General features: G+C 56.7%; 3 protein-coding genes across 3 annotated transcripts; all 3 read left to right on the top strand.

Moving 5' to 3' along the window:
- The first annotated feature begins 2,108 nt into the window (after nt 1–2,108).
- Nucleotides 2,109–2,978, top strand: FAM43B (family with sequence similarity 43 member B). The gene has a single exon (XM_088529482.1). The coding sequence runs from the start codon at nt 2,109–2,111 to the stop codon at nt 2,976–2,978; it is 870 nt and encodes a 289-aa protein (XP_088385608.1).
- Nucleotides 2,979–3,761: 783 nt separating this feature from the next.
- On the top strand, nt 3,762–6,800 carry MUL1 (mitochondrial E3 ubiquitin protein ligase 1). Its single transcript, XM_088529576.1, has 4 exons — nt 3,762–3,881; nt 3,973–4,060; nt 4,553–4,673; nt 5,982–6,800. The coding sequence occupies exons 1-4, from the start codon at nt 3,762–3,764 to the stop codon at nt 6,709–6,711; spliced, it is 1,059 nt and encodes a 352-aa protein (XP_088385702.1). The 3' UTR covers nt 6,712–6,800.
- Nucleotides 6,801–9,930: 3,130 nt separating this feature from the next.
- CAMK2N1 (calcium/calmodulin dependent protein kinase II inhibitor 1) lies at nt 9,931–11,127 on the top strand. Its single transcript, XM_088529593.1, has 2 exons — nt 9,931–10,112; nt 11,044–11,127. The coding sequence occupies exons 1-2, from the start codon at nt 9,944–9,946 to the stop codon at nt 11,112–11,114; spliced, it is 240 nt and encodes a 79-aa protein (XP_088385719.1). The 5' UTR covers nt 9,931–9,943; the 3' UTR covers nt 11,115–11,127.
- Nucleotides 11,128–24,334: the final 13,207 nt, after the last annotated feature.

Genomic DNA, 24,334 nt, shown 5'->3' with positions numbered 1-24,334 from the left:
AGGGAAATACCGTTTCCTCATGAGGTGAAGGGAAGCGAGGAGAAAAGAAAGAGAAACCAGCTTTCCCCTCCCGCTGCCGCCCAACTTGTGGCCTTCTTGTGTGTGGAGAAATGAAAACTGAGTGCCCAGAGGAAATTCTGAAATCCTGCAAAACCCCCGCAGCAGCTGCGAGGGGCACTGGGCCGGTGGCCTCAGCGGTGGCTTCACCCAAGGGAATTTGTTGCAAAACGAGAGCGCAGGGAGCGGGGAGCGAAGTGCCCCCCTCGCGCAGCGCAGGCTCGAGGGCTGCAGAGAGGCAGCGCGGGGGCGAATTGCAGCTGTGGGGGGGGGGATATTGCAGGTGCAGGGGGGATTATTGCAAATGCAAGGGAAAATATTGCAAATGCCAGGGGAAAATATGGAAAATTGCACTTCTGGAAGCGTAAATTGCAGCTGCGGGGGGGGGCATATTGCAGGTGCAGGGGGGATTATTGCAAATGCAAGGGAAAATATTGCAAATGCCAGGGGAAAATATGGAAAATTGCACTTCTGGAAGCGTAAATTGCAGCTGCAGGGGGGGATACTGCAGCTGCAAAGGGGCAAAGTGCAGTTGCTGGGGTTATAGTGCAATGCCAGGGTGTATTGCAAGTTCAAGGGGCAAATTGCTGCCCGGGGAATGAGGAGTCAATAAACAACGTGGAGGTCACCCAGATGCTGCAGGAGGCTCCATCCAAAGGGAAGTCGAGCATTTCAATGGAGATTTCCATAAATAAAGGGTTAAATAACTGTTGTGGAGGTAGCCAAGGCACAAAGGCTTCAGCTTGGCCGCTGTTCTGGGCCTTAGAAATAGCCAGAGACACCCATTGAGCTTCAAAATCCATTATTTCCACTTGCAAATAATAACAATAATAACAATAATATATTTGTTTTTACATATACATGCATATTCCTGACCTCCCAGGAACACAGAACAGCCCTCCCATCCCTGAAAACATCCTTACGCTGGGAGCCAGGATGAAAAGCAGCCCAGACCAAGCTGCATCCCTCGCATAAAAGAATCAAAAAGCAAAAATATCGACAGAAAAGCATGCATTTCATTTATTATTTTGCTGCTGGATCTCCGGAGGAGCCCCGCATCCACGACGGCTTGCGGGAAAGAGGAGGGGATTTTGTGGTGGCAGAAACAGAGCAGGTAGCAGCTCCGGGTGGATTTAACATGTTTTTGCGGGAGGGGAGTAGCGGGGCCAGCGGGGACCGTGTGCCGGGGAGGTGGAGCAGCCCATGGAGGGCTGATCCCGGCGGCAGCGCCGGCGCAGCGGGAGCGGTCGAGCGGCTCCGCACCGGAGCATCCGCATCCCGCCCCCGTGCTGGGCCCGGGAGCCGGGAGCATTGCGGAAGGGGGGGAACCGGGACAGCCCTGCCAGGCAGGGAAGATTCCCAGAGCGGAGCAGGGCAGGGGGAGCTTGGCTGTGGGAGCATCACAGCGGCGTGGGAGGGCTGGGAATTGCGGGAACATCAGAGCCGTGCGGGAAGAGCGACAGCCGCTGGAGCATCGCTGCAGCGGGGGAACAGCAGGAGCCACCAGAGCATCATCGTGGTGCAGGAGCGGTGAGACCCACCGGAGCACCGCAGCGAAGCGGGGACCGTGGTGCCCGCAGGAGCATCGCAACAGCGGGACCCGCAGGAGCGTCATCGCGGGGTGCGAACGGTGAGACCCAAAGGATCGTCGCGGTGCTGCGGGAACGGTGAGACCCACGGGAGCATCAGCCTGGTGTGGGCGTGCGGGACTGGCAAGACCCACCGGAGCGTTGTAGCGCTGTGGGAACAGCGAGTTCCACGGGAGAACCACCACGGTGTGGGAACAGTGAGACCCACCGGGGCATCGCGGTGCTGCGGGAAGCGTGAAACCCGCCGGATCATCGCACCAGCACGGGACTGGCGAGAGCATCGTTGTGGTGTGGGCACGGCAAGACCCACGGGAGCGTCACCGCACCGCGGGAACGGCGATCCCTGCGCAGCCTCCCCGCGGCAGGCGCAGCGGGACCCCCGGCAGAGCCTCCCGTGGGCAGCGTGAGCGCGGTGCCGCCGGCGGGCGCTAGCGGCGATCCCGGGAGCGCGAGGCGGCCGCCATGCTGCCGTGGCGCCGCAGCAAGGTGGTGCTGGCGCCCGCCGAGCCCGCGGGCCGCCCCAAGAGCCTGTGGGCTCCTCCGCTGGCGGCGGCGCTGCTGGCCGGGCTGCTCCGCCGCCGCGCGGAGCCGTGGCGGCCGCTGCAGCGCCTGGCCGCCGCGCTGGGCCGCCGGCGCCGCTCGGTGCAGCTCAGCGCCGCGGCGCCCACCTACACCGTGCGCTACCTGGGCCACGCCGCCACGCTGCGCGCCCAGGGCGCCGGCTGCACCGAGGAGCCGCTGGGCAGGATCTGCGCCCGCAACGGCGGTGACGGCGCCAAGATGACGCTCACGCTGGGCCCGCGGGGCCTGCGGCTGGCGCCGTGCGAGCCGGGGGCGGCCGCGCAGGCCTACGCGCTGGGGCGCATCACGCACTGCGGCGCCGGCGGCGCCGGCCGCCCGCATGTCTTCGCCTGGGTGTACCGGCACGCCGTGGGCAAGCGCAAGGCGGTGGCGCTGCGCTGCCACGCGGCGCTGGCGCCCACGGCGCGCGCCGCCGGCGCCATGGCGAGCCGCCTGCGCCAGGCCTGCGCCGACGCCGGCGACGAGCGGCGGCGCCTGCGGCGGCAGCGCGACGGGCGCCGCCAGCGGCTGCTGCGCCTGGGCGCCCGCGCGGTCCCCGCCGAGCCGCTGCGGAGGCTGCTCAAGGCCGGCGGCGGGGCCGCCACGGCGCTTCACGGGCCCCCGCGCGGGGCGTCCCGCCTGGGATCCATCCTGGAGGAGGAGGAGGAGGAGGAGGATGGGGAGGAGGGAGCGGGATGCGGCTCCGTGCTCCGGCTCGCCGGGGAGCTGCGCGGGTGCAGCCTGCGGGCCGCAGATGCGCCACGGTGCTGAGATTTGGGGTGCAAATGGCGGGGAGCTCGTGCCTCCCCTGCCCCAACCCGCACCTTGGCTGCTGCTGCAATAAAGTTGTGCTTTCCGCACTGCTTTGGGAAGTTTGGTTTTAAAAGTTGAAAAAAATGGGGATAGGCCGGCGGGGGTGGTGGTGCTGGGAGTGGAAGTGGGGCTGAGCACCTCCTACCTCCCCCAAAATAGGGTCTGGAGGGTAGGATTGGGGATGAAGCCCTCTTGATTTGGGCTGAAATTACCCATGAAAGGGTAAAGGTGGCTGGGAGTGGGGCTAAATCCTCCCAAAAGGAGACCGGGGGGCTGGGAGTGGGATTGGAGCCCCCAGAAAGGACTTGGAGGGCTGCATAGGGGGACTAGGGGGCCCGAGCCCCCCACCGAGGGCCTGGGGAGGCCGGGATTGGGGAGGACCCTCCCGCAGAGGGCTTGGGGGTCAGACTGGGGGGTGTTCAGCCCCCAATGGGGTTATCGTCCGTCCCCCCCGCCCCGAAAGGTCTTGGGGGATGGAATTGGGGCAGAATCTCCCCAAAAAAGACTCGGGGCCGGGGAGGGGGGGCGGAACTGGGGAGGGGTCTCCCAGCCCTGGAGGACCAAACCGCTCCACCCCGCCCGCAGGGAGGGCCCTTCCCGCCCCGCCTCTATGGCTCCGCCTCTATGGCCCCGGTACGTCACCGGCCAGAGCGCCGCTCGTGCATCATCAAGCCGCGCCGGGGCGGAAGGCGGGCGGGCCGGAAGGCAGGGGGCGGTTGCCCCGGTAACGGCGCGGCGGCCATGGAGGGCGGCGGGCGGCCCTCGGCGGCACAGGCCGCGCTCCTCGCCGCCGGCGCCGCCATCACGGCGCTGCTCTACTCCGCTTACCGGCACAAGGCCCACGCCGCCCGCCGCCTCCAGGTGCGCCCGGGAACGGGGCGGGGGACGGGGGGCACCGGCACCGGCGGGACCGGCGTCTTGACCCCTCTCCGCGTTTCCCTCCCCGCCGCAGGGCGCCCGGAGGCTGCAGCTGGACGCGGAGCTGCGCGAGGCGCTGCGGGAGGCGCCGGGCCGCTGCCTGCCCTACGCCGTCATACAAGGTGCCAGCCCCGGGGGGGACCCAACGCCCCCCATTTTGCGGGGTATTTACCCCCCCCCCCCCCGCCATAGCGCCCTATTTTGGGGGGGGGGGATCAATCCCAACATCTCCCCTTTTGGGGGGTTATTTACTCCCCCAACACCTTTTCCAGGGTGGTTCAATCCCCAATGTTCCCCCCTGCCTTTTGAGGCACCCTCCTTTTTGGAGGAGACTAGAACCCTAACGCCCTCCTTTTATTGGGGGAGTCTAACCCAAACCCCACCCTTTTTGGATGGATTCAAGCCCAACACCCCTTTTTTGGAGAGAGGGTGAGACAGGATGGGAATAAACTTCAGTGCCCCGTATTTAAGGGGTTGTGATAGCCCCCAATACCCCCCTTTTGGAGAATGAGGAAGGATATAACCCCCAAATCCCCCATCTATTTGGGGGATTCAGGGACTTTAAGCAGGGAGAGATCCTAACCCCTTCTTTTCTTGATGTTTTTCCCCCCGAGGCGCCGTGCGCTCGGCCAAGGAGACGCTGAGCAGCCAGTTTGTGGAGGGCTGCCACGGCGTCGTGCAGCGGCTCACGCTGCAGGAGCACAAGATGGTCTGGAATCGCACCACGCACCTCTGGTAACGCGCCCGCCTGCCGCTGCCCCACGCGTGCGGGGCCCCCAGAGCCCCCCTTGTCCGGCCACCTTTGCCACAGGGGCGATGAGGACCCGCTTTTGGGCAGCATGTGTGACCCGGCAGCCAAATTCCTTTTGGGGCTTCTCTTGGTGCTGCTCTATAGCCCCTCAAAAAACCCTTCTGTCTTTCCCCAAATGGCTGGGCTGAAAGTGGAGCGGCAGCTCCCAGAGTCCCAGAGCGGCTCCCGTGGGCTCCCCGCTCCGCTTTGAGCTCTGCCTCTCCATGAGGGACCCGGGCGTCAGGAGTCAACAGCTTGGCTGCCCCCTAAGCAGATTCCAAGCGTGTGCTGTCAGCTTCTTCCAGGGTTCCCAAGGGTTTTGAGTGAACAAAGTTGAGGGATTTCGGCTCACTTTGCCATGAAATCAGCACTTCCTGGCACATGGGGAAAAAAATTCTCTTCCTTTGGACCTTTCCTTCCCCAAATTTGAAGTGGGAATCAGCCTAAGTTTGAGTCACTGTGTTGCTCAGTGATACTTTTCAGGGGATGGGAAGGTCACACAGCCATTCGGGAGAGTTTTACACACTGACGTGATTTCAGACATTGCCAAAATGGCAGGGAATTTATACAGAGACTGCAGGAAATGCACACGCTGCCGCCCAGCGCTGGTCATGGTACAACATTTCCTTAGGAAAACAAAGTCACGATCAGTTGAATTCAGGTGATAAATGTGCTAATGTCGTGCCCAGACACAGGAGCCTCTAAGGCAGTTGCTGAAGCTGCTGAAACAGTCTCAGCTAATCGGATTACACTTAGTAAATGTGCCCGGGCGACACGCAGCGCGCAGAGGCTCGTCCGCGTTGGGAACGCGTTGCGGGGATTAGCTGGGGTTAGATCCATGCGAGCCTTGTCCTTGTGATGTTGGGGAGGCTGCAGAAGTGGCGAGAGAAGAGGGTCTAGTGCAGGGCTGCATCATCTGAGGGACAGAAACTGGTCCGAAGCCCCTTCCGATGGGATAAATTCCACTTAGGGCAGGTGATGATGCGGGTGCAGGAGCTTGGGAATAGCTCAGAAGCTTTGTCCCATCTAAGCAAATCTGGGACCAGGTGTTGGCCCCGAATCCTGCTGTGCAGTCCTAGAGCTCTGGGACCTGCATGCAGCCCATTTATTTCCCTGTGGTAGTTTCGGGTACTTTTTCACCCCAAACTGGCAGAAAGGTGAATTGCTCCTACCCTTCTGGCCTTTCCTCGAGGGGAAGCGCCAGTGCAAAACCCTTCTGCGTTTGTCACACGTGCTAATCCCTCCTTCCCCAGGAACGACTGCGAGAAGATCATTCACCAGAGGACCAACACGGCCCCCTTTGACCTGGTGCCTCCCGAGGACGGTGCCGACGTGAGCGTGAGGGTGATGAAGCCCCTGGAGGCGTCGGAGCTGAGCCTGGAGACGGTCTACGAGAAGTTCCACCCCTCCATCCAGTCCTTCACCGACGTCATCGGCCACTACATCAGCGGCGAGCGCCCCAAGGGCATCCAGGAGACAGAGCAGATGCTGAAGGTGGGGACCACGCTGACCGGCGTGGGGGAGCTGGTCCTGGATAACAACACCATCAAGCTGCAGCCCCCCAAGCAGGGCATGCAGTACTACCTCAGCAGCCTGGATTTTGACGACTTGCTGCAGAAGCAAGAGTCCAGCGTGCGCCTCTGGAAAATCCTGACCGTCGTTTTCGGCCTCGCCACTTGCGCTGTTCTCTTCTTTGTGCTGAGAAAGCAGTACCGGCACCAGCGGGAGAAGCGGCGCCTCAAGCAGATGCAGGATGAGTTCCGGCAAGCCCAGGAGCGGCTGGTGCGCGAGGGCAGCGCGGAGGGTGTCGAGACGCTCAAGAACGCGTGTGCCATCTGCTTGAGCAACACCAAGGCTTGCGTCTTCCTGGAGTGCGGCCACGTTTGCTCGTGTAATGAGTGCTACCAAGCTCTGCCAGAGCCCAAGAAGTGCCCCATTTGCAGACAAACCATCTCTAGGGTGGTTCCCTTGTACAACAGCTAATTTGGGGGGACCTTTGGGGGCTTTTTGCATTGCAGTTCTCTGTCTGCAGGGGGATTTCTTCAGCTCCTGCTTTGGACAGCCTTGCTGTTTGAATGATTTCTTTTGCTGGGTTTGAAGCTGGAGGAAGGGGGAGCCAGGTGGATTTGGGTGCCTTAATAAGGGTGGAGAGCCCAGCCACAAAAGGATTAGATCCTGCTTATGAGCACTTAAAGCTTGCATTGTGCTCCAGAAGTTTTTAAGGAGGATCTGAGCAAGCAGGTTTCAAAAAGCACAGCTCAGTTAAGTTCGTAAATGAATTTTCTTAATTTTCCTTTTGGTTTCAAGCTACGTTTGTCATGGTTGGGCTCTGCACATGTGTTCACATTCTGGCAAAATAACGTGGGGTAGAAAGAAGTAGGGTGAAAAAGAGCCATATTATGGTTGCTTAGAAGCTGCAGGATTTGGGCAACACTGCCCTCTAGCTCCCAGGACTTCCCCCTGGCAGGGTGGTTGTTTAAGGAGTTTATGGCATTTTGTATGACACAAGTGCTTTTTCTGGTGAAAAAACATGGTTGGTTCAAACAGAGTGGAATCTCTGTTGCCTCCTCCTTGTTTTCTTACCATTCTCACAATAAAAGCTTTTCTTCAGTCCCCCCTGCAGCGTTCAAATAAATGAAAACCAATCTGATTTTGATGCAAAAGGGGAATCGGGAAGCGAAAGCGCTGCGGTTGGTTTCAGCATCCAGGCTTGAGACAGGATATAGCACACGCCTACATTAAGAAACACACATTGGTCTTGGGCTATTAAATCTAGGTGGCCATAAAGGTGGCAAAAGGAGCAGGACAAGCTGTTTCCCGTCTTCTGGCTTGCTTGTTCCTTAAGGTTTGCCAGCATTCCTTGTTTTGGGAAAAGCGCTTCACTGCCATCCCACACTTTCGGAAGCGCTCATGTCCCTTCTGCACTGCCCCGGGTGCCTTTCCCTGCTTTCATTTGCTCCCAAGAGGAGAGCAGATTAGCCGGGAAGGATCAGGATACTCCCAAAGGGAAGTGTCACGTGGGTTTTGTTGGTTTTCCTTAAGGCGTTTTGAGATCTGCCAGTTTTGTCTTTGCCCTCCCTGGCTTCCTGCAAGCTAACCTGTTAAACACTGGAGAAAGAAGAGGGGAATCGCTTCCCTGCATCCCAGCACAACACAAAGCACCACAGATTCTGCTGCCCTCCTTTCTGTTCTGTAGCTAGTACAAAATAAACTTGGAAAAGGAAAATCACCGTCCGACATTCTTGCGGTCTGATCCTGAAGCAGGGAATTCCCTGTGCTGGGGCACAGCTCTGGATCTGAGCACAGGGATCCGGCTGGGAGAGGAGCTCAGCCCTTTCACCCCCGTGGAAGCCCCCGGCTTTGCACCTCGGGCCTTGAGGAAGGAAGTGGCCAATTGCGGGATCAACCGGCCCGGCTTCCCCATCAGACATTAACGAGCTCGGCCCTGCCGGGCCGTAGACGGCGGCGCTGACCTGCAGCAGCTCCGGCACCAGCTCTGACAGAGGAAAAGCTGCTTTGCCGCCGGCTGCTGCCGCGGTCCCTCCCGGCAAGGCCGAGCTGCAGTGCCAGGGTCTCCCCAAGGTCTCCTGTCTTTTGCTGCCTTCATCCCATTTCCCTGCAGGGAGGTTTTGAGGCTTCCTGGAGCCTAAGTGCCTCTCTCAAAGGGCTCCTTGAGAAAAGCAAAGGAGGAACCCCACAAACGCTGAGCCCCTCTCTGCAAGCAAAGCCCTGGAGGGAGCTGCTGCGGGGGGCTCCGTAGCCCCCAACAGGGCAGTAAAGCGGCCGGGCCGGCCCCTTCCCAGGTGCGTTGGAGACTGTAGCAATATCCACCCTCCCCTTCCAGCGCCTGGCAGGATCCGCTCCCTGCGGTTTGGACACGGTACCGGGATCTCTGCTGAGCACCGTAAACACTCGGGTGGGTGCCGGCGGGGTGGCTTTTCCCACAATGGCATTTTCTGCCTCTCATTTTGCTCCCTTTTTTGCTCCGTTCTGGCAGGAAAGGCCCTAGGACAAAGCAAAGCACCCCGCAAACCATTGCAGAAACCCCCTCTCCGCCGGCTGCAACTACCCTGTGCTGGGGTCTGTTCACGGCAGCTGTAGCCCCCTCCCTTCCCATCCATTTGCCCCATCCCAGGATATTTCTGTCCTCCCTGATCCGGGGCCTTGCGTCCTTCACGGCTCTTCCCCGCACGATCCCGGGTGCCGGCACAGTTTATGTAAGCGAGTGACAGCTTGGGGGAGTGCGCGCGGTGGCGGGGGGGCAGCTCTGCCGCACGACAGGGGCGGATTTGGGCAAAAACCCAAGCTCTGGGGGGGGAGATGAGCGGCACTGCGTCCTCCCCTTCCCCCGCGCGGGCCCTGCAGCGGCGTTCCTGCTGGGATCAGCGCTCGCCGGGTGCACCGTCCCCAAGTTCGGGGCCCTGCCGCGCTCCAGGCTGCTGCCGTTGGTGCTGCTGGTGTGGGGTGGGCGCTGCTGAAAGCACGAGCGCTCTTGGCAGCTCTTGGCGTGAACAGGGTTTTGGTGCAAGGGATGCACAAAGGGGGTCCAAGGGATTTGCAAGGGATGCATGAGGGATGTGTGAGGGCTACAGGAGGGATGTGCAAGGGACACACAAGGGATGTGCAAGGAATGCCAAAGAGCTGCACAAGGGGTGTGTAAGGGATGCCCAAGGGACGTACACGGGATGCTTTTGGGATGTCTAAGGGCTGTGCAAGAGACCAAAGGTCTCAGCATCTGCACATGACACATCCATGCTCCATCCACGGCCTTGGTGGAGCCCCCTCCTGGATCGGGGCGGGGGGGGGGAGGTGGGGGTCAACGACGGGCAGATTTGGGGTTATGGGGGAGAGGGGGAGCTGCAAAGCTGTGCGGGGGGTGCGGGCTTGCCGGGGAGGAGGGAGGGCCGCGGCCGCCAGGCTCCCGGGCGCCTTCCTCCCTCCGCGCTGCTCCTCCTCCTCCTCCTCCCCCCGCCCCCCCGCTCTTGGTATCCCCGGCCGCGGCCGCCCCTCGGCAGCCGGCGCCGGAGCCGCCAACAGCGGCGGCGGCGGCGGCTCCGCTCCCCCCGCTCCGCATCCCGCTCCGCTTCGCGCATCCCGCTCCGCATCCCGCTCCGCTTCGCGCATCCCGCATCCCGCTTCCCGCATCCCGCTCCCCGCCGCCTCGGGGACGCTGCCGGGGGGCGGCGGGCCCGGCCCCCCCGCCGCCGCCGCCGCCATGTCGCAGGTGCTGCCCTACGGCGAGGAGAAACTCGGCGCCTTCGGCGACGCCGCCGCCGGGGGGCAGGTGCCCTTCGCGTGTCGCCTCCGCGACGGCGGCGCCTTCTTCGCCGGCGCCCCGGGCAAGCGGCCCCCCAAGCTGGGGCAGATCGGCCGCAGCAAGAGAGGTGAGCGCTCCCGCCGGGGCTTTGCCGGGGGTTTTCCGGGGCTCCGGGGCTTTCCTGGACGTTTTCTGGGGAATTTGGTCTTTTCCGGGCTTTTTTTTTTCTTCTCTCTTTTTTTTTTCTTTTTTTTTCTTTTTTTTTTCTTTTCCCCCCCCCCAGGGGATTAGATCTTTGCGGTCGTTTCTTTCAGCTCCCCCGTGTCTTTTCTGGGCTTTTTCCAGCTCCATGTGTCTTTTCCGTATGTTTTTCAGGGCCCCAGCTTTTTTTTTTTTTTTTTTTTTTTTTTTTTTTTTTCCGGGGTTTTGGGTCTTTTCCGAGTGTTTTCCAGGGCCCCAGGGGTTTTCCAGGATAGAGGACTCCCTGGGCACCGGGTGTTTTCCAGGGCACCAAATATTTCCGAGAGGAAAGAGCATTGGGTACCGGAGAGCTCCTGGGCACTGGGCACTGGGTGTTTTCGGAGGCACTGGCTGCTTTTCGAGGTGTAACCTCCTTGGGTGTTGGATGTTTTCCAGGGCAGTGGGTACTTTCCCAGGTATAGGATCCTGTGCATTAGATATTTACAAGGGCATCAGGTACCTCCCAAGGTACCGGACACTGAGTCCCAGGTATTTTCCAGGGCATTGGGTATTTTCCGGGGTGTAGGACACTCCTAGGTACTGGATGTTATCCAGAACCCCAGACATTTTCCATATCGTAGGACTCTGGACACTGGGTATTCCCCAGGGGAAAGAGCTCTGGGTATTTTCCAGGAGCCCAGGTATTTTCCAGGCTGTAAAACCCTGGGCACCAGGTATTTCCCAGGACAGCGGGTGTCTTTCCCGGGAACCCTGCATTTTCCCAAGGTCTAGTATCCTGGGCAGTCGGTATATTCCTGGGCCACCAACCATTTTCCTGGGCAAGTAAATTAATTGCTGCATTTCTCCGCTTTTTCCAGTGGTCATCGAGGACGACAGGATCGACGACGTGCTGAAAGACCTCTCGGAAAAGGCACCCCCCGGCGTCTAGAGCCCCCTGGATGCACCTGGCCAGGGGGCGGGAGGGCAATGGCACCATGGAGCAGCGAACCAAAATGACACCATTAATCACCCATTAATTAATTAGAAATCATGATGGAGACGAAGGCAGAGACAAGAGGGAATAGAAAAAAAAGAAGAAAATAAAATCAACAAAACATTCACACACCACCCCCCCCACCCCATCCCAGCAAATTCCCACCCTGGCCAATCTATACAGTGAGATATATATATATATTATATCTAAATATTTCCTCTTAAATTGCATCTTAACGATTTAATGAACAGAGTGTGTGCAAAAAGCAAAACTTTCACTGACGGGATAGCCGCTTTTTTTCCAGGTGGGGGGAGATCCTGGGTTTTTGGGTTATTTTTCCTTATATCGTGACAGTTTGTTCTCTTTAGTAGACTGTATGAAAAGAAAACAAAAAGGAAAAAAGCACAAGAAATATTGAACGCGACCACGTGAGTGCCAAATCCCTCGAGACACCGCAGGGCAGCCTGTTTCCGTCCTGATTTCAGTGCCCTTTGAAGCCACCCAAAGTGGCATTTTTGGTCTTTCTGTTGGATTTTCTGAGGCTTTGGTGGGGTCTCCAGTGGCCTCTCCAGGGGGGATTTTTGCTTTGACTTCTCTCTCTCCCTCTCTCTCTTTTTTTTTTTTTTTGACATTTTGCATGATGGGCAGAGGGCAAAAGGAAGATGCTGCAATGCCGGACCTCAGGGCAGGGTTTCTTTTTCCTTTTTGTTCCTATTTTCTTTCTCCTTTTCTGCACTGTTGTCGATGTTGCACTTTGATCCACTACACAGGGCTATTTCTGCAATGTGCGAATAAAAACCGAGTGAAACAACAGGAAAAAAAAAAAAAAAAAAAAAGGAAGAAGCAAGTGTTTTCCTGCGGCTGCCCTGGGAGCTGGTAGTGCATTGGGTTTGGGGGGCAATTTCTGGGGCTTGCAGCAGTAGTTGGGATTCTGGGGGGAAAATCCCAGGGATTTTAGGGGGTGACTCCTGGGATTTGCCTCTCCAATCCCACGGGTGGAAGCACCAGGGCTGGGAAACCCCTTGGGTAAAAACCCCAGCAGCCATGCCCCAGTTAAAGCCTGAACTGGGGAGATAAGGACCCTTACCCATATTTTCTTGCCCGGGAGAGCCCCTTTCCTGCAGGAACATGGGGCTCAAGCCCCATAATTAGATGTTTTCCCCCCCACCCCAATTTCCCCCCTGAATTTTAAGCCCTTTCTGCAGCAAAGCCGGGACAAAATCTGGATTAGATGCGATTTTCCTTTCAGAAAGGAAATTGCTCTTGGGCCCTTTGGAGGCCCAGGGTAATGCCATTAAGGTGGCTTCTTCCCAAGCCACATCCCTTTGCCTTGAATTTTATATATATATATATATATATATATGCATGTATATCTATATACATATAGATAAATACGTAAATTGGATGCAATTCTTATTATAATGAGAGAAGAGCCCATGGCTGCAGTCCTGGCCCGCTTGGGGGGGGGCAAGCAAAAAGAAAAAAAAAAAGGCAAAAAGGCAGAAAAAAAGGCAAAAAGATGCAACGCCAGAGCTTCCCACAGCTGGGAATCCGCTCCCCTTGGGAGGATTTAAGGATTAAGCTCTGTCTTGGCTGAGGGAGGGGCAAAGGCAGGCGGTTCGCAGTGCCAAGACATCCAAACCGTGCTTTGCACCACTGAATCTGGGCTTTGCACCCTGTAAGGGGATTTTTCACCGCAAAAAGAGCATTTTCCATCACCACAAGGACATTTTGCACCCCAAAAACCTCACTTTGCATCACCAAAACCCCATTCTGTGCTGGCAAAACCCTATTTTGCACTGCCAAAATGCTGTTTTACACCCCTAAACTGCCCTGTTTTGCAACCTGCCCCCCTGTTGCGTTTTGCCCCCCAGACTCACTGCCCGGCTCTTTAATAAATGATGCCGTTGTTGTAAGGTGAGATGGGCACCATCTGCAAGCTAATGCTGCAGGGCTCCACTTACCTGGCCTGAAAGGCACCCCGGGAACCCCACCCTGGAGCTATTGGTGTGGGGGGGGATAAGGAGCGTTTCGCAAGGTTTATTTCCCTGGAAAACCAGCATGTGACCAAAAAAAAGCCCTGGAATTTTTCCTTGCCCCAATGCGCTGAAATACCCCACCTGGCTCAAGCGAGTGCTGGGGCAGCAAAAGGGAGTCTGGGCTGCGCCGGGGATCTGCAAGCATCTGAAACTGGGAATATCTGGGATTTGGAAACACATATATATTTCAATATTGACTCACAGCAGCTCGGCTTTGCCTGGGATTTTGTTTGGAGCGGCCCAGCTGCAATCTGGGGATCTGCCATCCTCCCCTTTCCCGCAGCTGGAGCTGTGGGGAAAAGGAGCCGGGGGGATGACGGGAGATGTAGAAAAGAAGAATACGAAAATAAGTAAGTGCGGAGCAGGGGCAGGGGGGCTGTTCGCACCTTGCTGGAGGAGGCGGCGGGCGCTATTTCGGGCAGGCGCTGCCTCTGAATCAGCGCCGCAGGTGCCAACGGCGAGCGGGGGCCGCTGGGCCCCCTGGCCTGGCTGGCTGACTCAGAAGCACGTGGTGGCCCCTGGCATACCTGGAAAGAATAAGGGAAAAAAAATTAAATAGTTGAATATCTGTGTTTTTGTTGTTTGTTTGTTTTTTGGGGTGGTTTTTTGTTTGGTTGGGTTTTTTTTTTTTTTTTTGCCTTGTGCAAGGTCTAGTCTGTGAGCTCCTCAGCACACGAGGAGAACACGGGTCCCAGCTTTGCTCCGACACTGAGCTTGACCGCGCACAGAATCCGGCCTCCCGCAGTCCTCTGGATCCAGGCAATTCCCAGCTCAGTGCCTGGTTGCACCATGGAGCCAAGCAGCCCTGCCAGCCCTCCCAGTCTCCATAGTGATGGTTTCAGCCCCAAAAACGCCTGTGGGCGCTGGTGGAGGTAGAAAAGAAGGTGCTGCCCATGGCCATCTCCCTGGTGGCAGCAGGAGCGTTGCTCCCACATGCGCTCCAGCACGGCCAGGCGACGCGCCGACAGCCCAGGAAGCTGCAGGCTCCCAAGGTGCAGAGCCGCATCCTGGCTAGACGTGTGGATGCTCCGGGTTGCAGCGTCACAGCTGGGCACAGGGAGGCTCCCAGGTTGCGGTGTCCCGCGCGAGGTTGTGGCGTCGCATCCTGGTCAGACCTGTGGATGCTCCCAGGTTGCAGCATCCCAGCTGGGCACAGGGAGGCTCCTTGGTCACCGGAGCGGCGCAGGGGCTGGGCAGCCGCTTTTGCCCCACTGCAGCACCCTTTGGTGTCTGCATGCTCTGTGCTCCCCTGCCTTGTGCACTGAAAGGGTTAAGCAAAAGCAAAAAAAAAAAAAAAAAAAAAAAAAAAAAAACAAGCCTGAAAACAGAGGTATTGATGGAGCTGACAGAGCCACAGGGTGCTGCAGACGGCGCATCCCTCGCAGCGGCTTGCAATGCCCTAGAAAACTGCCCGAGCTCTCCTCTTCCCACCTCGACAAGCTCTCTATTCATTTTGTAATTCGCCAGCTCTATCTCATCACTCTTTTCCTTGTTATTATATATATATATTTGGCTCCGTGGTGCTGTGCGCCCCCGGGCCGGTATCGGGGCTGCCAAGGGCTGTTTGCAGCCGCCCTCGAGCCTTGCATAACGGGCGCGTGATTCCAGCGAGCCGCCCGCGACGCCCGCGCCCGGCCCTGGACGCTATTTCGGGAATGCCAGAGCCCACAGGGCCGCGAGTGAAAAACCCTCCTGGCTTCCAAATTCCCACTTTTTTTCCATTCCTTCCAACCTCTCCGTAAAGACAGACAGGGAGAAGGGACCTGCTGGAGCGACAGTGACAAAAAGATCTTTTGAGGGAAAAGTGCTTTGTGCGCCATGCTGGACACTGTGCAGATGACTGCTTTATTAATACCTGCAGTAATAATAAGTAATATTAATATCAGTAATAATAATAAGAGGTCTGCAAAGGCAGCATCCTTGTGCCAGCCCAGCTGGGCTGCAGGTGAGCAGCAGCCAGGGGCATCCAGAGAGGGCAACTGGATCCGAACCTTCAGAGGAGGATTTGTCCTTTCCTTCCCGCCTCAGAAAAGCTTTGGGAAGCAGCAGCCCAAGGTGCCATGGGCCTTCTTGGCACTGGAAACCTCAATGGAAAGTTAGCATTTTCATATCTCTTCCTTTCCTTCCATCTTTTGATTTGGGGTGACTGTATCAAAAGTACTTGGGAAGGATGATCGAGCAGGCACAGATTTACTAGGATACCAACAGGGGATGTGGCTGCCTCAGTGAAGCTTTGACACCTCTGAGTTGAAGGTTTTCCTAAGCCAAAAAATGAACAAGTTTAAATCCAAAGCATATAGGGGCCTTTTTCTTTTCCCCATAAGGAAATTAAAGGTTGGAAATAATAATTAGAAAACAACAATATACCTGAGTGACATATTTCCCACTGGGAGTGGTGCTGGGTGTTTGGTTGAAAGATGTTGCCCTGTGTAGGCATGTAGCTAAATCCAGCCCTCAGCAACATCGACCATCCCAGGTGGAACATCCCCGTGGCTCTCAAGATCTGCAGAGCTGCCAGATCCGTTCGGCACCAAGCCCAGAGCAGGATCCCCGTCCCAGGAACGGCACCGTCGGGCCACGAGCTTGGGAATACGGAGTCAAGAGTCTGCAGGACAGGAAAGGTGATTTGTGTGGGAGTCGCTGAGGCCCAAGGTGCTGCCAATGCCCAGTTGCTCCATTCCCACAGTGAAGAGGCTCTCAATGGTCCCCTGCGAGCAAGCGGTTGAAGCTGAGGGGCTCTGCAATGGCCCTGGAAGAAACACAAGGCAAGGTGGGAAAAAAAAAGAAGAAAACCTCCCATGTAGGGGAAGAGTGTCTGGCAGCGCCCAGGTGGGACCCATCCTGCTGCTAAAATACTCCGAGCTTTGGGCCAGCTCCTTCCTCTCTCCTTGGCTTTGCTTTCATGCTTGCATGTGACATTGCACAGAGCTCTTTCTGTGCTTCCCAAAAACAAACCTGGGGAGGTTGATACCAAAGGCATCACGGGGTGTCCATCTCTTTCTGTACTTGAAAGAAGCCTTGTTCTCCCAGGCCTAGTTTTAGGTAAATTGGAGTTTTTTACCCATTTTCCCCCATCAAGCTTTTCTATGCCTCATTTTCCTGGCCTCTTTTATGTTTGTATCATATTGCATTTCTCACTAAATTTATGCCTGGTTTTATGCCAAGACAGAGGAGCCAAACTACATCCCTGCCTCATCCATCTTGCCACATTTCTATTGTCCTTCTAAATTGGTTCAACCCGTTATGAGAAGAAAGACCAGGTACGTCCCTTAGAAACTGTGGGTGGAACCGCCAAGGTCTGTAAGAAAGAGCCAAAGAAATTGAGGACTCTTACTCATACCATAATATCTGTCATCTCCATCCTGGGGTTGTCCCATGGGAAATCCATGGTGCCTCCTGCTTCCCGAGCTCAGACTCCTCTGGCCACCGTGCTTGGATGCTGCCCCTGGACATGGGCAAAGGGAATTGTGGAATTAGAGAGGTACCGGTGCACAAGTCCCACAGGTCCACGACTTGGTCATGCCAACCCAGCATGTTTGTCCTAGGGCGAGATGTTTTGCTTGAGCATGGGGAGAGAGGTCCTGTCCTCAAGAGAGGCTGGGACACCTTCAAGCCCTGGCAATAGCCTAGGATACACAGCTCTGGCAGCCTTTTCAACCTTGGCTTCATAGGCTCCTCTCCAAACTAGGTTTCTTGGGCAAAATTTTCTTTCTCAGTCCCTCTAGACTCTGCCCAGTGCTTCCTCTCCTCTTACATTTTAAAGTATCTAGGTCTTTTTTTCCCTCCCTCCCAGTGTATCTGGACATCATGGAATGGAAGAAAAGATCCACATGAGACAGACCCTCCTTAGATACCCTCATGTGACATTCCTTGATGCATCACCACCACCTGCCCTTGCACTGATGCAGGAGAGGGTTGAAGCTGCTCCAAAGTCCCTCCAGAGAGTGGCTGGGGTCCATCCCAGCTATTACTGTGCTCGATTTCACCCTCCTTCTCCGCAAGCTGCTCCAAATCCCAGATGATGGACTTGGCTGCCAGGTGGTGGAAGGTCTCTCTCCAGGGGCCAGTGTCGTCTGCTTCCCTGTGCTCGCGGAAAAGAGGGTGGACATCAAAGGCCACTTCCCATCAGATGGGCTGCTCGCAGAAGGCACTGAGAGACGGGGAGCCTCCGGCAGAGCTGAGTCCTGCGGCTCAAAGTCGGAGGAGGACATTTCAAACCTGAAGGATAGATGCTGGGAAGCAGACACTGCGGAGAGGCAAAGGGAATGGCATGGAGCGCATCCATGCCAGCTGAAGTCCCATCCTGGACCATCTAGGTGCATCCTGCCTCTGGCCTCAGCCCTGCATCCCCGGAGCCCTGGAAGCGCTGGGGCTGGGAAAATCAGGCTGCAATTAATTGCAAACCTGGGCTACAATTAATTGCAAGCAGGACGCTTTCGCCTTCGGGGAGGCGCGTGGGCATGATGCTTTGCAGACCTCAGTGATGCAGAGGCACCCCAAAAACCGCCCAGGTCTGCACCAAAGCGCCTCTTCCCGAGCGAGCCAGACCACAGCCCTCTTCCCTGCTCTGTCCTCCCATCTAATTCCGGCTGATCCCAAATCCACGGCTGATGAGGAAAAGAGCCCCCAGGGCTCTTGCTTGGAGTTCCCATAGGAACGAAAGGCACCGCAACTGCAGGTGCTAAGTGCAAAAACGAGGATGGGAGGAAACTCTTCCTGCCCTCCCTGAGGCGCTCCATATGGAGAGATGCAGAGGGATGTTCAGGAAAGCAAAGCAGGGCTCCTGTGGGGACAGGGGTCTTGCTGTGTGCCGTGTTTGCATGTGCCCGAGGCTCAGGGGAATAAGGGAATAAATCTGGGAAGGGAAATAAAACTCTTGAACCTCCCCACTGGGACACCAGGAGAGCAGGTTGGAGAGCTTTTGTGTGAGTCGTTTTCAGTCAGCAAAAAATAAACCCGACAACTGCATTTACCCAAATCTCCCCAGAGAAGACAAAGCATTTGCTAATGAAATTGCCTTAATGCTGACAATTCCCCATAGGAGCGAGAGTCAAACTTCCCGTGGAAATGCACCCATTTCTCCCTGTTTTTCAGCAGCTCAGGAGCACAAACCCCACCGGGATGGGTAAACTCGCACGCCGGGCGGGAAGCGCCTCTCCTGGCCCTGTGCCCGGAGACCCGTGGATGTACAGGGGGATGTACAGGGATGCAAACCCGGCAGCCCCGCACCAGGCGCTTTCACCAGGCCCCCAGTGGGTGCGTGGGGCTGTGGAGGCAGCGAGCGCGCAGCCGGCAGTGCTCTTTATTAATAGCTCTCTAAAAAAAAAACCCACCTCCCTTCCCTGGCTTTGCTTTCCCTCTGCGACAGAGATGCTGGTGCCTCGCTCTTGTTGAACGCACAACGAGGTTTCAGGACTGAGGGAGATCAAGTTTTTTTTTTTTTTTTTTGAGGATATTTAGGAGCTCAAGACCCGCTTTCTTGCTGGATTGAACCATGTCAACGGATGATGGGCCAGTCGTGTCCCCACACGGAAAGCAGGGGCAATGTTGGGTGTATTTGGCGCATGGGTTTGAGGCACGGCAGCGCTCCTGCTACCCACAGGGAGCGTGGGATGGAGAAGGCTTGCTGTGAAGTTGGATTGATAAGCAAAGCCACCGCAGTGCGCTCCTCTCCCTGCAACCCTGAGGACTTCTTGTCTGGATCTGACTTCTGTACGAAGTCTTCCAAGCAAGGCCCCCCAGATGAGGACCTCTCTTGGGCTGCAGCCTCTTACCCTCTGCTGGGAACTTGGTACTGTTCTTGGACATGGCAGCCAGGCCATGGAGCAGCCTCCCGCAGGCCCCCGCTCCATGCCTAAGCCGTAGCACCTGCAAAGGGACAGGGAGAGCCATCATGATCCTGACTCTGGCCCATCATGATCCTCCTCATCTGGAGGAGCCACCTCTTCTTCTCATCCCTCCACGCAGCAGCCCAGGAAAAAAAAAGCTCAGCTCCTGTGGCAACCACCAGCCTCTCCTGCTTCAAAAGACCTCTAAACTCTTCCCCAAAGAGCAGCTTTGGGGCACCTAAGGACTCCTTAGCAGGACCTTCAAGCCCCAGCTCCTCTGCAAACACCGCTGGGTTGCTCCTCTGCTAGTTCAGCTCTTTCCCCTGCAGAGGTCTGTGTTCAGCAGCATTTAAGATCAGGTCACAATTAAAAGGAAGCATTTGCCCAAGGGAAGAAGAAGCAGCCTGTCAGGATTGCTCCCTTGTCGCCTGGCTCTCAGGAGCTGCTTTTGGCTGCAAAGTTGGAGCCGACAGGGAAGGTGGGAAAGGAGCATGAGGGATAGAACACCAGCTGGGACAGTGCCTAGGCAGGACAGGCAGGAAAACCCCTTTGGGTTGCAAACCACAGCTCCACGAGAAGCTTTTCTCGTGGAGGTTTTTTAATCCCCAGATGGCTGCAAATCTTCAGTTAGCCTCCTACCTTCTTAAATCGGGCTCTGAGCTTCTTTGAGGCATGGCCCGGGCGCATGACGCGGTGATGCACGGTGTCAGACTCACCAAGACCACGTTATCCATGTGTTTAGCCCACCAGGAAACCTCTTGGAAAGGTCCAGCCCGAAGATGGGCTGCCCCATATTGCTGAGAGCTCCCTGAGGAGCCCCAAAGCCAGAGGGATTAAAGATGAACCAGGTTTCCTTATGATTTTTCATTACAGTTAAGGCTCTCTTAGGTTCCTCATGTTTCATGCTCTTAGGAGAGACCAGAGCTGCCAGTCCTGAAGCTGGGGCAACCAGGTGAAGAGCTTGATGTTGCACTGCCCAAGAGAAGCCCATGAAGCCCCTTGCCTTGGAGGGCTCAAAAAGTGGCCGAGCTCCCAGGACCATTCCCAAACCCTTGGGAGCTTTCTCAGGGCTGGCACCAACCCTGGGACATCCCAAACAGGGACGTCTGTGGTGGACCTGCTGGGGATGGCCCCTGGGGACGGGTTGCTGGAGCACCAGTTTCAAGGGCAAGATGTTGGTGGTTCCCAGGTGACTGCCAGGTTCTCCTGCAAAAGGAGCGGTGGGATCACCCACCTCCGGAGCACCAGCTCCTTCAGCCTCCTCCTCACCTACCTCGCGGTCAGCCCGGCTGGCAGGGAAGAGGATCTTGAAGGTGGTGCCAAATATGTTGATGCTGAGGAGATACACTGGCCTCAGGCTCTTGAGGAGCAGCAGCAGCAGGACAGCCTGCGCGGGCAGAAAGGAAGCACAAGTCAGAACGCTGGGTGACGGACCCCGCTCCGACGGCCTTGGTGGCGAGAGACCCATGCTCAGGATTGGCTGGCCCTGAAAAAAGCTCATTTTGGGGGCCAACAAGCTCCTGCAGGGCTACCTGCTGCAAAGCCACCGAGCAGTGTGCTGGGGGCGGCAAAGAGGAGCTCTCCCACTGCCCCAAATTGCTCCTGGGGGAGCTCAGACCTGGCCAAATGCCAGGACAACAGGCCCTTCTGGGGCTCTTAGCACACCTCACTGTGCTCCACCAGCATCTGTGCCCGAAATGCACGTAATTCCCCCCGTCCCCTCCTGCCGAGCGGTCATCCACACGGAGCAGCCTCTGCAGCTCACCCATGCTCATCCCGCGGATGCTCCCACACGCTCCACACTTCATGCCGGCCGCGCTTGTGCATCAACGTCCTCCTCCCAGAGGTCCTGCTGGGCCGTCCGCAGGTGAGGACAGAGGTGGATCACAACAGCAGAGTGGTGGGGGAGATCCTCGTGCAGGCATCTCCAGATCACCTCTATCTGCAAGTCAAGGTGAGAGCGGGAGCTGGAGGAGGGGGAGCGGAAGCAGTTGCTTTTGCTGCCTCTTTCAGCCCCGGGTTTTGATTTTGGGGGGAAATTACAGCAGCGAGGACACAGGAGAGGCTGCAGAGCGGAAGGAGAAGATCCAGCCCTGGCCAAGCACCCGGCAAAATTGATTTGCCCAACATTTCCTTGGCTCCCTCCTGAAAATGTGGTTCATTAGTGCAGCGCAGCACTGCCCCGCGGCACAGACAGGCCTGCCGAAGGTTTTGTCCGTGCTCGCTTGGTAATGAGCGCACGATGCAGCGCTCAGCACGTTGCATGTGCTGGCTCGAGCCATTCCCATTGGAGCTGGTTTGCTGGCTTTATTTTTTCTGCTTTCTTTTATCATTTTTCCAGATGTATTTTCAATAGGAACATGCACCACGCAGATTCCTTTTCCGCACACATCTCAGCTCCGAGGGCTTTCTGAGTTTTTGTCTGATGTTATTTCACGTGGCCATCTTCGTTATGAAAAGCCACAAAACCAAACTGGGGTGGGGGGCACCCTCCCACGGTGCTTTGATACCCTCCTTTGCTGCACATATAAAGCAGCCCAGGCTGCTCAGCCTCACACGGGCATCGCGTTGCTGCTGCCGAGGGAGCCGAGAGCCCCCCCGCCATGGGAACCCACGCGCGCTGCGCACCGAGCGGCGCAGACCTCGGAGGCGTCGCTTGCCCTTCGCAAGGCTGATTGCAGGAGAAACAAGGCAGACCCCGAAGAGCCGGGCTTGTTTTCTCAAGCCAGTGAGTCATATTCCTTGATGTTGCTATGAGCCAGCTTCCACGTTTGGCTTTACATAACGCTGCACTCTCTCTGCTGAGACTCCCTGCGCATCAGCACGGGCTCCACTTGCAGCTTTGCCACCTGAGTGTCTCTGTGCCGACCACTGTAAAAAGACTGAATCAGTCCCTGGGAATTAGAAGGGCTTTTTTTCCCCCCATCTCCTGCTTTGCCTGCCGGTGCTTTAAGGTCTTTTCCTATCAGGTTTCTGACAAGCTGCATCTTTCTGCCCAAGAGCTGAACCAAGGTGCCCGGTGAAACTGCAGTGCTGCCCAGGCTGCCCTTGGGCACCAGAGGCCTCCAGCGCTCCGGGGATTGCCAAGAAACCTGCAGCCTGGAGCTGCTGTAACCCAGCCAGAGGGGAGAGTAGCCTTTCACTCTGGTTCTCCTCCCTGGGTTCCCTGCATTTCCCCTTCCATCCTGATCTAAAAATGAACATTTTGTCATCCAGAAGTTGACTGCAGCATCTCTACAACCTGCTGGCTGATGAGCAGCCAAGGCTTCTGCATGACAAACCCGGATGGAGATTAATTAGCAATTACTGCTCAAATTGCTGGGTTAATTCATCAAAAGGAGCCCAGCAGCAGCCCTTCCTGCTCATTTTTAAAGTGGGGAGAGCCCTGGGTATCCCCCCACTGCAGAGCTTCCTCTGCTCGGTGCCTTCCTCTGTACGACGTCTTCCTGGGCCTCCTTGGTGGTTTTCCTGCCAGGATCGGCTCTGGGATGAGCCCCGGTGGATCATTTGATGCGCTAAAGACAGTGAAATAATTAGCGAGCCATGTGAGCGGAGCGTGGGCGCTGCCTCTCGTTCCACCTGCCGCACGCAATTAGCGGAGACGCCTGCCGGGCCAGCAGAGACGGAAAGGAGAGAAAGCGGGGGAAGAACGGGAAAAGAAGGAAAGGGGGGTCGCTTGGCCTCTGGCGAGGTGGGAGGCAGTGGCGGTGCGAGCTCTGTGGCAGGCTCGGGAAGCCGGGCACATAGAGCTGGGGTCCCCAGCAAGCCCTGGGCGCCCTTCGGTTGTGCTCCGAATTCGGCAGCCAGCCCCAGGGGCACAGAGGACAGGTTTTAGGGGAGCTGAGCACCCTTGGGTGCAAACGAGAACCATCAGGCCTGTAAAATATGGAGTGAAGGCCGCGGCGGCGCCTGCGCTGCTGTGATGGGCGCTTGAGGCTCCCTGAGCTCCTGCCGGCGCTGACCCATCCCCTCCTCCTCGCCGCTCTCTTTGTGGCGGTAACTTAGAAGAGGCTCATTCATCGCCCTCGAACCGCTGACAGACGAAGCACAAACCCCATGGCAGCTTATTTTCCGCTTTGCCCATCAAGAGATGAAAGACCATAGTTTCTATTACCTTCGGAGGAGCTCAGTGCTCTGAGCAAAACCGCTCACGTCTTCCTGAAAGCCAGCCAGAAATGGTAAACATTTACGCAGCAACCGGAGGAATATTTTACCCCGAGTCATGGTAGTAATTATAATACCCTTAATGCTATAATGAGGCACCTATCTAATTACACTGTGCTAGATGAGTGCTAATTATACACATAGTAACGATCTCCGAGCTCCTTCCACGCTCTGCTTATGGGGAGCGTTGCAGAATTTTCCTTTCCTTCTCTGTGGACACATGTTGCAGAGTTTGCTCTGAGCAAACCCGCGGGCAGTTGCTCGCGCTGCGCCAGCCTCAAGGAAATCTTCTCCTTGTGCCCCAGGGCTTTTTGGTTCTCACCTTTTTCCTCCACATCGGAGCCCCTCCTAGCGCCTTTAATGAAGTTGTTCTTCCCCTTCAGGTGTTGTTCACAGTCTGCAGATGCCTTGTCACCATCTTCCACTAAAATATGAGGCATAACAGACCCTGGAAATGAAGAGGATGGAGGGAAGAAGAACCTGGGTTAAATTTGAGGTTGGCAAGAGATACAGGTACCCAGGAAGGCAAAGTCAGAGTGGTAACATTCAGCTTGGGGACAGTGGGGACAAACTGGAGAGGGTTCGTTTTTTCCCACATGGACCATATTTGGAGATCTCCAACCCAGAGCTAATCCCACCTGGAGGGGTTGGTGGTCTTGTTCGACCAGGTTAGCCACCAAAACGGTCCTCTCCAAGTCCAGCACGATCCTTCCTGCATGGAGAGACAGTCACACCGGGAGGATGTCCTGCACCATGGCCACCACGAGCGCTCCTCACCAGCTCTCTGATGACCTCCCTATCCCTGGACCAAGCAATGGAGCTTTCCAAAACGGGAAAGACTGTCAGAAGGACAAGAACCCAGAGCTGCCAAGACTCAGCATTTCAATACAAGCCTCTTACAGCTCCCACTGTGAGCTCTTCCACTGGGAAGGTGACACTTGTCCATTATGGCTTTGTCCTTGATCTGCACCATCATGGCACACTGGCAACAGCCACTTCAAAGCCAATGACCATGGTGCACTTCTCCAAGGGATAGACGAAGAGATCTGCCACCGAGAAGGGTTTTAGTGACACTGAGTGCTCGAGATGGCCCAGCTCCCCCTTCCTCCCTACAATCCTATCTCCTTATGACCCCTGAGGATGT

This window comes from Tinamus guttatus, unplaced genomic scaffold (assembly GCF_059628265.1).
Source record: "Tinamus guttatus ecotype Peru unplaced genomic scaffold, ASM5962826v1 Tinamus_guttatus_pri_ptg000332l, whole genome shotgun sequence".
Lineage (NCBI taxonomy): Eukaryota > Metazoa > Chordata > Aves > Tinamiformes > Tinamidae > Tinamus > Tinamus guttatus.
The sequence above is the reverse complement of the archived record's forward strand: the minus strand, read 5'-3'. Positions and strand labels throughout refer to the sequence as shown.

Coding starts and splice junctions, on each gene's coding strand:
- FAM43B (XM_088529482.1), top strand. CDS start 2,109: ATGCTGCCGTGGCGCCGCAGCAAGGTGGTGCTGGCGCCCGCCGAGCCC.
- CAMK2N1 (XM_088529593.1), top strand. CDS start 9,944: ATGTCGCAGGTGCTGCCCTACGGCGAGGAGAAACTCGGCGCCTTCGGC. Junction 10,113..11,043: donor GATCGGCCGCAGCAAGAGAG/GTGAGCGCTCCC, acceptor CGCTTTTTCCAG/TGGTCATCGAGGACGACAGG.
- MUL1 (XM_088529576.1), top strand. CDS start 3,762: ATGGAGGGCGGCGGGCGGCCCTCGGCGGCACAGGCCGCGCTCCTCGCC. Junction 3,882..3,972: donor ACGCCGCCCGCCGCCTCCAG/GTGCGCCCGGGA, acceptor TCCCCGCCGCAG/GGCGCCCGGAGGCTGCAGCT. Junction 4,674..5,981: donor AATCGCACCACGCACCTCTG/GTAACGCGCCCG, acceptor CTCCTTCCCCAG/GAACGACTGCGAGAAGATCA.